Source organism: Diabrotica virgifera, chromosome 4 (assembly GCF_917563875.1).
Source record: "Diabrotica virgifera virgifera chromosome 4, PGI_DIABVI_V3a".
NCBI classification, from domain to species: Eukaryota; Metazoa; Arthropoda; class Insecta; order Coleoptera; family Chrysomelidae; genus Diabrotica; species Diabrotica virgifera.
In genome coordinates, this window is record NC_065446.1 from 159,547,538 (window position 1) to 159,559,794 (window position 12,257).

Sequence of the window (12,257 nt, forward strand, 5' to 3'; positions counted from 1 at the left end):
TGCGAGCTCCCTAAGATTTATGGCAGAAGCCTAGTTCCATTTCTAGAACCCCCGACTATTTTGTCGGAAACAGCATACAGTATGAGCAGCTGCAACCCACACTGCGCTCATAAGATCCTTTACCAAACTCAAACCAACTACAACCTTAGTATTTTTTCTTTATAAATGAATGAAAATTAATTGATTAAAAATAATTACTGTTTTAGACTTGTATGGAAGAAATGTCCAAGACCTGGGGGTGTAGGCATACCTCCTTGGGATAATAACAAAATCTACGTTGCAGCTACTGACACCCACAATATCCTAATTCTAGATCGCTCCAAATTTAAGCTCCTTGGACGAATCAACAATCCAGAAATGTTATGTCCAATGAATCTAGCGTTTTCGAGAAAGTATGACGAAATTTATGTGACAGACAAATGGAAGCACTGTGTTCATGTTTTTTCCAATGATGGAGTATACATGAAAAACTTTAGTGAACTTCGACTTAAAGGTCCTGATGGAATAGCTATTGGGCAAAATGAGGAAGTTATTGTTTGCGATACTGGCAATAATAGAGTTATAGCTATTAATATCGAAACTGGAGATATACTTTATACTTTGGGTAAATATTGATTAAGTATATTATATGCTGTACTCAATAACCGAATTCGTCCATTGACCGAAATTTACAATCGATGACAATCAAGACAAACAATGCGAAACTACGAACACCGCCTGACGCACACGACGATTTTTCGCGTTATGGGCAATATAAATACCCACAAAGTGAAACTTCTGTTAATAAAAATATTATCTATGTTAATAAAAATAATGGCTATAAAAGATGTAAATGATGCTAATAATATAAATGGTGTAAAAAAAATAATATGAATGATGTAAATAAAAATACAAATACTATGTGTGTGTGTGCTTGTTTTTGGCTTGGATGCAAGTCCATTTGCCACAGATATACAAACACTAGTACGTTCTTTAGCGGTAAAATATTGTAAAACCTCTAAATTTTAAAGAACCGTTTGGATTGACATAAAATTTGGCATACACATAGCTAATAAGTCAAAGAAAAAAAGTGATATTGTGAGGATGTGTGCTTTTGCCCTAGGGGTGAGTCTCACCCCTTATCGGGGGTGAAAAAATATATGTCCAAAATAAGTTCGGAATTCGATAAACTGACTAATTCTAAGCAACTTTTGTTCTATAGAGTTTTTTCACCAAGTCAATACTTTTCGAGTTATTTGCGAGCGAATTTGTTCATTTTTAAACAAAATATCCACGTTTTTAGGCGGTTTTTCGCAAATAACTCAAAAAGTAAGTATTTTGCCGAAAAAAATTTTCTTAATAAAAATATAGCTTATAAAAAATGAAAAAATGTTTGCATATATTAAGTCTGTAGACCGAGTACAAGCAAAGTTGTAGCTAATGAAAAGTAGGTTCTTATTCGTCAAATTCCAAATCGAATATTTCATCGAGAAATTACCAAAAAACGGAACACTTTTCGGGGAACATTCATTTTAACTTTTTTAAAGTGATTAAAAAAAGGTTTATTTTTGTTTTTTAAAAAAACTTCTAACCTTAAAAGTAAGTGAGTTATGCACCCCCTAGTTAGTATATCAAATAAAATTAATCGTTACCGCTTCACAAGTTACTTTGCTTATTTATTCTTTATATGATCTGTAAATCTCAGTGGTTCAAAGTGCTTATTTTTGAAAAGGCTGTAGTTAAAATGGCTTGAACGAGTCACTAATCCCAAGTGTATGCAAACTTTGAACAGCCATAGCATAACAGATTTTTGTCTAATAGTATTACTTGTATTACTAATAATTTTTAAGTTATTTTGGAAAAGAGCATTTTTTTCAAGATTAAAAATTTTATTTTAAAACCACTTTTTTTCCAAAAATAAGTACGTTGAATCGATGAAACTTACAGATCATATAGACACAACATAAATAAAGCAACACGTGAAGCGGTAACGTATAATATATAAGTTGGTAATTAGAGGGCGATTTTCCCGATTTTTTTATGCCAAATCAAAACGGACCAACTGTATTTTAAGCGTAACTTGCTCATATTTGATGCTAGAATATTTTTTTATAAAAATAGACATAAAGCTTTTTAAACTCTTTAAAAAAGTTATAATGAGTTTTTTCCAAAAAGTGCTTGATTTGTTGGTTATTTCACGTTGAAATATATTTATTTGAAGTTTGGCGAATATGAACCTAATTTTCTTTAGCTATAACTCTGCCTCTACTAGGTCTAGAGACTTCATGTATACACCATTCTTTTCACTTTTTTACAAGCTATACTTTTGCTAACAATGGTTTTTTCGATAAAATACTTACTTTTTAAATTATTTGCGAAAAATTGTCTAAAAACGTGTTTGTTTTGTTGAAAAATGAACATATTCACTCGCAAATAACTCGAAAAGTATTAACTTAGAGAAAAAACTGTATAGAATAAAAGTTGCTTAGAATTAGGCATTTTATCAAATTTCGGACTTATTTTGAACATATGTTTTTCACCCCCGAGAAGGGGTGAAACTAACCCCCAGGGCAAAAGCACACATCGACACAATCTCACTTTTTTTCTTTGACGTGTTGGCTATGCGTATACCAAATTTATGTCAGTTATTTTTTGATATACAATTAGGAATTTAATATTCACCACTGGCGCGAATACGGGTAATATGACCCTTATGTGCGCCAATGGTGAACATAACATTCTTAATTGTATGTCAAAAAATTCACGATAACTATCTCTTAAAACCCATTAAATTTCATTTGCATATCTCAACCGGTTTTAGGGCAATAAACAAATCGCCAGTTTGTAAAAAAAAATCAACACCCCCTATCTCGGAAACGAAGTAATTGCGGACATACGTTTATAAAGCAAACCGTCATTATTTTTTTATGCAGAATTACCCCTTAATGTTTGCCATAATAATTTAAAAACAACCCTGTATTGACGAAAAACAAGGCTAGTTGTTAAAGTACATAACTTTTTTATTATCTAACATAAGCGAATGAATCAAAAAACAGAATGTTAGGATAACATGAGGCTACAGTTGGGTTTTAATTTTAGTATTTTATAAACGCTAGAATATTCCACAGGGTCACGCGAACTTTGGAGAAAAAATTACAGTTTGATTGGAACACTCGGTATACAATGGCAATTTACTGTCTAGAAACAATAGTATTGCAGCGATATTGTTAAAAAATAAGGCTAGGGTAGAGGCCCCGGATATGGCCACATTAAGCAATTTTCTTCATTGTAATGAATAAAACACTAAACAAATTTTAAAATTAAACGATGGAAAAATTCCTATACTTAGTGGGAAATCTTACCAATGAGTCTTCAAAGTTTCAGCCTCCTAAAAATAAACCATTATAAGAAAAAAAATATTAAAAACAAAATGGCAACTTTTGCCACTTATGGCCACAAAAGCCCCACTTATAGCCATCACTTTTCCCTATTTATGGTCACTAAGAAGTTAATCATTATCTTAAAAAAAACAATGTAACCGTTTATTGTATCATTTTTTTATTTATTAATTATAAGTTTAATACAAAATCAAGTCATTATTTTTTTTTAATAGGTATAACACATGATTTTTCTCGTGTATATCTACCTTATTTGGAAAAACTATCTTCAATATCCTTCCGTCTTGAATAAATTGTGGATCTGGTAGTTTACTGACAATATCAGTTTTGTTGATGAAAGATATGTCAGTGTGTATAAGTTTAAAATTTAAATTACTTTCATCTATACTTCTCAAGCCTTAAATTTCGTATTCATTCTCGAGCAAGATATTAATGATTTTGCTAACATATTTGAAAGTAACAGTCCCTCTCTTGCTGATTGATTCAAATGACGCCAAAATATAATCACCGGGACTAAACTCAACAGTATTGTCATTTTCAGTGTCACTATCATCTTTATCGATAATACCTTCATTTTCATCATCAATGTCGTCTATACTACTTCCGCTTTCCATCCATTCCACTTCTTCTTCTGAGCTAGACTCCACAACATTTTTCTTTTTTTTACTTTTAGTCTTTTTGTTTTGTTCGTCCTTTTTTAGTTCTCGTTCTCTTTTTCGTTGTTCTTTTAATTTTAGCTGTTCTAGTTTGGCTTGTTCTTTTAATTCATGATAAAGCACCCATCTGTCAGATGTTATGACACTTGGAGTGTAGTCTTTTTTCTTTTTCCAGATGTAGATGTTTGATTTGGCCATGGAACAATGTCATTAAATATGGATGCTAAATTTTTCTTGGGTATCTCAATGATATTTGATGTTGAGGGATGAACATCAATCTCACGATGAGGTGAATTGTTGGAGCCTCTTGAATCTTCCACTACATTTGATGATGAATTTTCACCAAATTCTTCAGGGTGTGAAAGTGTTTGCTTCATGTGTTACGGGTGTTGAGGGTTGATTCGCGATTGATGACTTCAGGTGACGAACTTTGAAATATTATTGGAGTGTTTGCGGTGACATGAAAACCATTATCTTTGGATTCCTCAATCTTATTAGCTAATCGTAACCAGAAGTCATACAACAATTTTTAGTTTTTGCATCTTTGAATTGTGCTAGAATCGATGGTTCTATGTGAGCTTCAATGAATCGAAGGTGATGTCTTACTTCTTCAGTATCAGTATTAGTTGATGTTAGTTTGTCTCTGAATAATTTTTGAATAATCTACATTATTTGCATCGAATGAATTTAAACCAGAAATCTTAAATCCCGAAATTATATTTTGTGTCATGTTGGGTTCATTTATCAAATCTGACAAAACCTTTGGAACATCAACTTTGGTAATTTCCTTTCCATGTTTATCAATACGCCATTTTCTAACAGTTTTTTTCCACATCAAAAACCAACTGCCACATCAAGAGGCTGTAAAATATGTGTGGAATTAGCATGAAGTGCGATGAGTATAAGCTGATTTTCTTTTCCTAAGATCGAGTCCACGTGACGTGGACCGTCAATTGGGCACTTCCCAGATAGTTTATTGCGAAGAGTTGTTCGGGGTACTTGAAATACTTTGCTCGCTTGGTAACAGCATCCGGGGCTTGCTTGACCTTCGAGGGTGAATATAAAAATCTTTTTTTTTTAATTGGAGCCATACTTCTGAAAAGAAGTAGAATAAAATTACCTATAGGTACTACTTTAAGTTATGGCATACTACTCCGATAATCATTTGTCATTTACACATAATATGGCCATAACTAGTTTTATACAAATCCACTTATGGCCATGCCATGGCCATAAATAGGAAAACATAATATATCTTTCTCCGTTTATGGCCACGAAGATTATAAGCGTTGGAGGTTAATATTATTAGAATATTTTACTAAACATTGAAAATATAACATATAATCGTGCCATATGTCTATATATTGTTAAAAACAAATATCGGATGCATTAAATAAAATTAGATATGAAAAAGTATTTGCTTACCAAATTTCTTAACAAATCCACAGTTATGAAGTTTCACAGCAAAAGTCAAAAGTCACAAGATTTTGTAGAACTATCAGCACCACCTAGTATGAAGTATTTAAAGTAAATACGTTTGTAGATTACTGTAATAGCATAAAGGAATCAATGTTACCTAAGTAGACCTTAATAATAGAAATAAATATATCAGGTGGCCATAACTGGTATAGTGGCCATAACCGGAGTCTCTACCCTATAACATATTAAAAAAATCAAACAACAGGTTTAGGAAATTCGAGACATCAAAAATGACCCATTTTTGAGTTGGTGCGGTAATTTCTTGGAGAGTGTATTTCCGAGAGACAACACACAATTGTATCAACTGTTTTATTCGACCTAATAACTATACGATCTACTAAAGCTTAATTCTCTAAGCGGACACTTGGACTTCTCCCATCAATATATGGACTTAATTATCTACTCTGTTATTTTAGGTCAAGGAGAACTCCACATTCCCACTAGCGTAGCTATTCATGGAGAAAAAATCATAGTGGCTGATACAGGCAATAACAGAATAAAAATTTTCAACAAGGATGGATTGCTTTTGAACGAGATTGGAGCGTTTGGGAAGAATAAGGGGGAGTTTAGATCGGCAGAAGTTGTAGCTGTAGATAGTTTGGGCTTTATATTAGTTGGAGATGCAGGAAATGCACGCATCCAAGTCTTTCAGCCCGGCGGGAAGTTGGTAAAAATATTTGGAAGTAAAGAAGGATTTGCTTGGATATCTGGTATACATATTACTCAACAACTTGATATTATTTGTACAGATAATAAAAATAGATGTCTAACAATATTTTAAATAATTTTGTATATATAAAGGTACCTATAACATGAAATAAAAAAGTAGTAAGTAAGAATATTTTTTTGAGTTACCATTATATATTTTCCAGAAACTAAACCAACATATTTACATTGTAAGTGACCGTTAAGTGCCAAAAGCGTTATAAGTGTAGCTCTGTTATTTCTCCTCTGAGACTAGCTCAGCTATCAGTGTGAATTTGTGCCTGTTCTTGTAGAAGGTAAATTCTTAAGGTAAAATGTAGAAAACAAGGCAGATAAAAAAGAAATTTATAAAAATAATAAAAAGGTTAACAGCTTACCTATACGTTACAATTTTTGATTGAAAAGAATAGAAGACCGAAGAACAAAAGTTATGGTAAAAAATAAAGATGAGATTACAAATTATAAAAGTAAAAAATATATTGTTACACTTCTTTATAATTTGTATCGGTCTTATAAAATCTCATGAACCTGACCGACTGATTTGGTGACGTCAATCTACGAACGAAACTGCGAAATCCGACATTGCTGAAAGCATTTAATTCTTGTCGTGCGTTCTCACAGCAATGCAGAGTCGAACTATTACAACAATTCTGGTTGTTTATTGGAGTATTGATACCTTTATAGAAGGTTGTCACTCCACCTTTTGCTTGGTCGTCCAATACTACCGATTGGTAATGTATCTCTTGTTACTTTGACCGCACAGGTCTCACCCACTCTGCTTAAGTGGTTATTCCGTTCTTTCTTCTCTTTAGTGTTCATTAGTTTATACACTGTATGTTACATTTTCTTAATACATATATAGCTACATATACATTTTCATATAAATTTAAGAATATGAGAATACACTGATCACAGGTTGCCAGTCAAAAATAATTGCCGCTAATAATGTTAAATTAAAATAATTCATTTTTGAAAAAAAATCGTTCATGACGTATATGCATTTATTACATCAAATTAAAGGTATTTTTTTTATAAAAATGACATAAGGTTATCTGTGAAAAATGGCCGCAAATTAGAGTTATCAGCTGTTAAAATGCGAGGTATCAGAGGTAAATAAGTAATATAAAGCTAGCGCGCAACGCCACTGCATGGTTTGACAATGTTGCGTCATCATAAATACTTTTGAAGGAAAGCAAAATTTAGAGGTAAATGTACCGGTCGGCTTAAAAAACCTTATGCATATTTCTTGAAAATGAAATTATAAATTTTATAACCGACCAAACAAATACGGTATGCAGCAAAATAAACAGTACTTACTGAAATTCGTATGCATCAAATTTGTGTGTGTGTCAGGCGCCGAAACGCACCGAGTGGTTTCCGAACGTCGTTATAATGTATGTGAATGTCGTGATGCGTGATAATGTTAGGTGCTTCAGAACGGTTCCGTTTTGCACAAAAAAATTTTATGCTGGAGTATTATTTGCGGTCATACGGAAAAGGTCACGAGGCTAGTCCAAGCTTAAAATCAACAACGGTTTCAGCAGGACTGGGCAATCTGTCACATTGCCAGGGAGTCCATAGATAAAAGTGTTGTGTGATTGAGTAGAATACGATCTTACTCTTCAAAAAATATGTCACGTATTTCAGCACCTGGTTAATTGGAAGGATACTACAAATCTGGCCTCCACATAAGTGGTCTGTAGCTTCGACATGATAGGTGTGAAATTTTAAACGTTCTTGTTGTTGATTGGATAGGAAGGGTAGCGTAATCTAGCCTCCATGCTAGGTACAGCATAGCCTCCATACGGTACTTCCAATATTTAATATTTTATTCAAGTGGACAATAAAGGTAAAACACAAACAACTTTTGTTTCTTAATTATTTATTTATACAATAATGTGACATTTTACATAGAAATATGAGGATTTAATTTGGATTACAATCAGAAAAACTTATCTTTAAAAAGGTTCTCGATTACAAAATAACAAAAAACACGACTGAATATCTTTTTATGGTGACACAAACAAACTACAAACATAAAATAATAACTGACCATAATGACTGAACACAGACAGCGCAAGATCTCTGGGCCTCGATTTTTGACCCTTCGCTTCGTTATCGAACGTATTCGTTTCGTATCTGTTTAGTATACGAAGCGAATACGTTCGATAACGAAGCGAAGGGTCAAAAATCGAGGTCATGGAGGCACGCGTCCTCTCGAAAATCCCGTACAAAATCTAGTCAGTGCAAGATTTGTCAAAAGTCATGTTTCACCAATCACGATGCCGACATCAGCGCCTCTGTAAAATTGGAAGGAAACTAAATACGATTAAATTTTTTTTACTAGAGTGCGCGGGGCATGAGGGTGTCTCTTAAAATACCGCGCGATCATTTTGGGAGTTGCCACTCACCAGATCCGTACATATGAGGAATGCTGAAGGAGTTAGACAGATCCAACATCTGCCACTTCGGAATTGCGGACTAAAATTAAAGATTGTTTCGTGCCAGAATCAGTGGCGGATCTAGAATTTTGCCTTAGGGGAAACTTTCAATAAAAAACCAACCAAAAGATAAACTCAGTTTACATAAAAGACATAAATAATAACTTACAGTCATCAAGTTCCCTTAATTTTCCTAACTAGCGTGTTTATTGAGCTGAATTTCTCTTTCTGTGGTTTTGGTTTCATGCCAGCTAACATATTTTTATGTTTGAACAATTTTTTTTCTTTAATTTTGGCCCTTTTTAGGGGGGAAATTTCCTCATTTTCCCTCCCCGTAAATCTGCCACTGGCCTGATGGCATCTCTAACATCTGTTATATCGGGAACGTGCGTTGTCATGAATAATGTTTGCAAGGCTATACCATGTATACTAGTTATACAGTATGTCCCTGTAAGTTGTATTCATATGGAAAACTTTTTTATTATTAATTTTACGAAAAAAAGTTATTCTCCATAAAAAGCTCTGCATGGTCCAAAACCTAAGATTCAACCATCAGATATCAAATTTTATGAATATTATACAAGGTGTGTCAAAAAATATGAATTTCGCTCAAGAGTAAAGTAGCTTTATTTTTCACAATATTGAAAATTGCTATTATAAAAAGTTATTTGGAATTAACAACTATATTCTAATATGCAATTACATCCTTCTAATTGAAAAAACAAAAATTTTTTGAAAAATTATGGATAACTAACATTATTTTCAGTTATTTCAATTCTGATAACTCTTTTATTATTCATTTTACGAAAAAAAGTTATTATTAATAAAAAGTTCTGGATGGTCTAAAGCCTAAAATACAACCATCTTTAAAGTTCCTTTATAGTTCAGAATATTTCAATTAGAAGGATGTAAGTACATACTGAAACATAGTTTTTAATTCTAAATAACTTTTCATAATAACAACTTTCGATATTGTGAAAAATAAACGTATTTTACTCTTGAACGAAATTCATATTTTTTGACATACCTCGTATAAAATTGATAAAATTTGACATAAAATGGTTGCATTTTAGGTTTTAGACCATGTGCAGAACTTTTTATTAAGAATCACTTTTTTTCGTAAAATTAATAATACAAGTTATCTGAATTGAAATAACTGAAAATAATGTTAGTTATCCATAATTTTTCAAAAGTAAATTCAATTAGAAGGATGTAATTGCATACTAGAATATAGTTTTTAATTCCAAACAACTTTTCATAATAGCAATTTTCAATATTGTGAAAAATAAAGCTAATTTACTCTTGAGTGAAATTCAAACTTTTTGACATACCTCGTATAATATTCAAAAAATTTGATATTTGACGGTTAAATCTTAGGTTGTGGACCATGCAGAGCTTTTTATGAAGAATAACTTTTTTTCGTAAAATTAATAATAAAAAAGTTTTCCATATGGATACAACTTACAGGGACATACTGTATAAATACTCAATAAATATTTTAATACATTCATATTCATTTCGGTACTGTTTATTTTGCCACATACTGTAGATATGCTGCAGTCCAACTTCAAACAGCAAGAATATCAAATTCGAGCCTGAAAAAAAGAGTTCCAACAAATGCTCAGGAAATAAGAATAGCTATTTGTATAACAAGGGAGGAAAGTGCTACTTTTCCTCCCGAGAATGAAGTTTACTGCCCGACGCGTACGGAGGTTTTAATTTATTCATGTAACTAACCAACAAAATTTATTAGAACTAAAACTAACAAGAAGGTACAATATAACTGTCAAATATAAGTCAAATTATTAATGTAAACATTGTTAAATCAAAATCAAAATAACAATTTACTGTTTTTTACCATTCTGCAAAATACAGTGTTTTATAAATAAACGTTAAAATGTATAGATACTTACACGTAATAGAAAATAGATATTGTACAGGGTGTCAATAAGTTATATTTGATGAATGAAATACCATGACGTCACTTTTACTTTTCCTCCCTAGGAAAAGTACAACTTTGCTCCCTACAATCAGGTCCGGAAAAGTATACTTTCGGTAGAGGTAGGTGGAAAAATTTTTATGTCTTATGTTGTGAATGCGGTTAGTAAAGTATAGCAATCTTCTGGTCAACTAAACCAGCTTATAAAAACGGTGTTGCTTCAAAAGTAATACCTCGCTACAGGTTTGAGTTGCTGCTTCACGTTATTCATTTTTCATTGGTTCCACGGCGTGGTTGACTAACATTTCTACAATATATGTACAGTAACCGCCACGCTACTAGACACACGGAAATATTGAGCTAATACAGTCCTGGACTGTTCACTTGTTGTCTAGTGACGTTTAGAACGTCAGAAAATGTATAGAAACCGAATATTAACATAGAAAGTTGACAGTTAATGGAACAGCTGTATTTGACGTTTATAGTTGTCATTGTGTTAAAGTTGTAAAAGTTTTAAAGTATTGTAATATTCTTGATGTTTGAATAAAGTTATTTTAAAGCAGAGTAACAATAGTATCAATTTAATGTATTTTTTGTATGGAAAAACAATTATTTTGAATAGTTTCTTGACAGTAACATGACAGACATGAAAGTCACATCTGAGAACGGACCGGATTAACCCATAAGCATAGCAACTAGGCTGAATTAGGTACATACCCATGTGTCTAGTAGCGTGGCGCTTACTATATATAACTAATAAAGCTCATCTCAAAGCTGAATAATGTGATACAAAAATATGGCCTAGGTTTGATTATTTATATTCAACTCTCAAAAGACCCATTAGATCAAAATCACACATAAGGGTTATTTAAAATCAAAAGTTTGTGTATTTATGTAAGTTTTATTGTCCCTGTATAAGCATTAGTCAAAATTTAAAAAAATCAACGATTACGTCACTGTGTTAAAACTAATGACGTCATAATTTTCGCAGATTATTAAAAAATTGGCATTTAAAATTACAAATGGACATATTTAAGGATTTTTGTCTAAAATAAATTGTTTGCAAAATATTTGAATTTGCAATGAATTTGTTTCATAATCTATTAGCGCTCTCTACGAATCAATATGTACATCTACACTGGTGGTCGTTTTGCTCTCTGCGAATGCATCCAATCTTTCAACTGAGGAACGACTAAGCCACCCAAAATTATCTGAGTTGGATGGTACACCAAAAGTGGTAAGCTTATTTGACTTAGGTGTGAGTATCCGTGAAACATTATTCGAAGAATAGGAATGCCTGAAAACAAAAATAAATAATTTCTGTATTGTGTATATAACACTGCTCCAAGAAATTATCGCACCATCTACAAAAACAAAAAAAAAACGATTCATTGGTGTTATAAATTTAATTGTATTCATTTTTGTATTGAATGTACCATGTATTTGGAATGTTTTTATCAGGGTACTTGTATTGCTTTTTTTTTGTTTCAACCGGTTTCTAAGGAACACAAGAAAGGTGCTGTAGATTTGTTAATGTCGATAAGAGGTTAGTATCATTTTTTAAGTCGTGTGAACTATTGCTGTTTGTTGCCAACATTTTGCTATTTTAAAAAGTTTTTGTATACTTGGCTTGGTTGTTGTCACGGTCTCCGCAAATTTT

The 12,257-nt window shown here is 32.2% G+C and overlaps 2 protein-coding genes across 4 annotated transcripts in view; one reads left to right on the top strand and one right to left on the bottom strand.

Moving 5' to 3' along the window:
• Positions 1–6,351, top strand: part of LOC126883192 (RING finger protein nhl-1-like) — an 87,687-nt gene extending 81,336 nt beyond the window's left edge. Inside the window, exons 6-7 of one of the 2 annotated variants that reach the window (XM_050648439.1) lie at positions 207–604; positions 5,929–6,351. In XM_050648439.1, coding sequence (XP_050504396.1) covers positions 207–604; positions 5,929–6,293 — 763 coding nt within the window. In that variant the 3' untranslated portion in view covers positions 6,294–6,351. Of the gene's footprint in view, positions 1–206; positions 605–5,928 lie in introns of those variants that run through there. The other variant, XM_050648438.1, reaches the window with a different exon arrangement.
• A 5,127-nt stretch (positions 6,352–11,478) lies between these two features.
• LOC126883194 (sodium/bile acid cotransporter 7-B-like) overlaps positions 11,479–12,257 on the bottom strand; it is a 71,630-nt gene continuing 70,851 nt past the window's right edge. For both annotated transcript variants that reach the window (XM_050648442.1, XM_050648440.1), the window contains exon 6: positions 11,479–11,894. In XM_050648442.1, the coding sequence (XP_050504399.1) occupies positions 11,731–11,894 (164 nt within the window). In that variant the 3' untranslated portion in view covers positions 11,479–11,730. The remainder of the gene's footprint in view (positions 11,895–12,257) is intronic.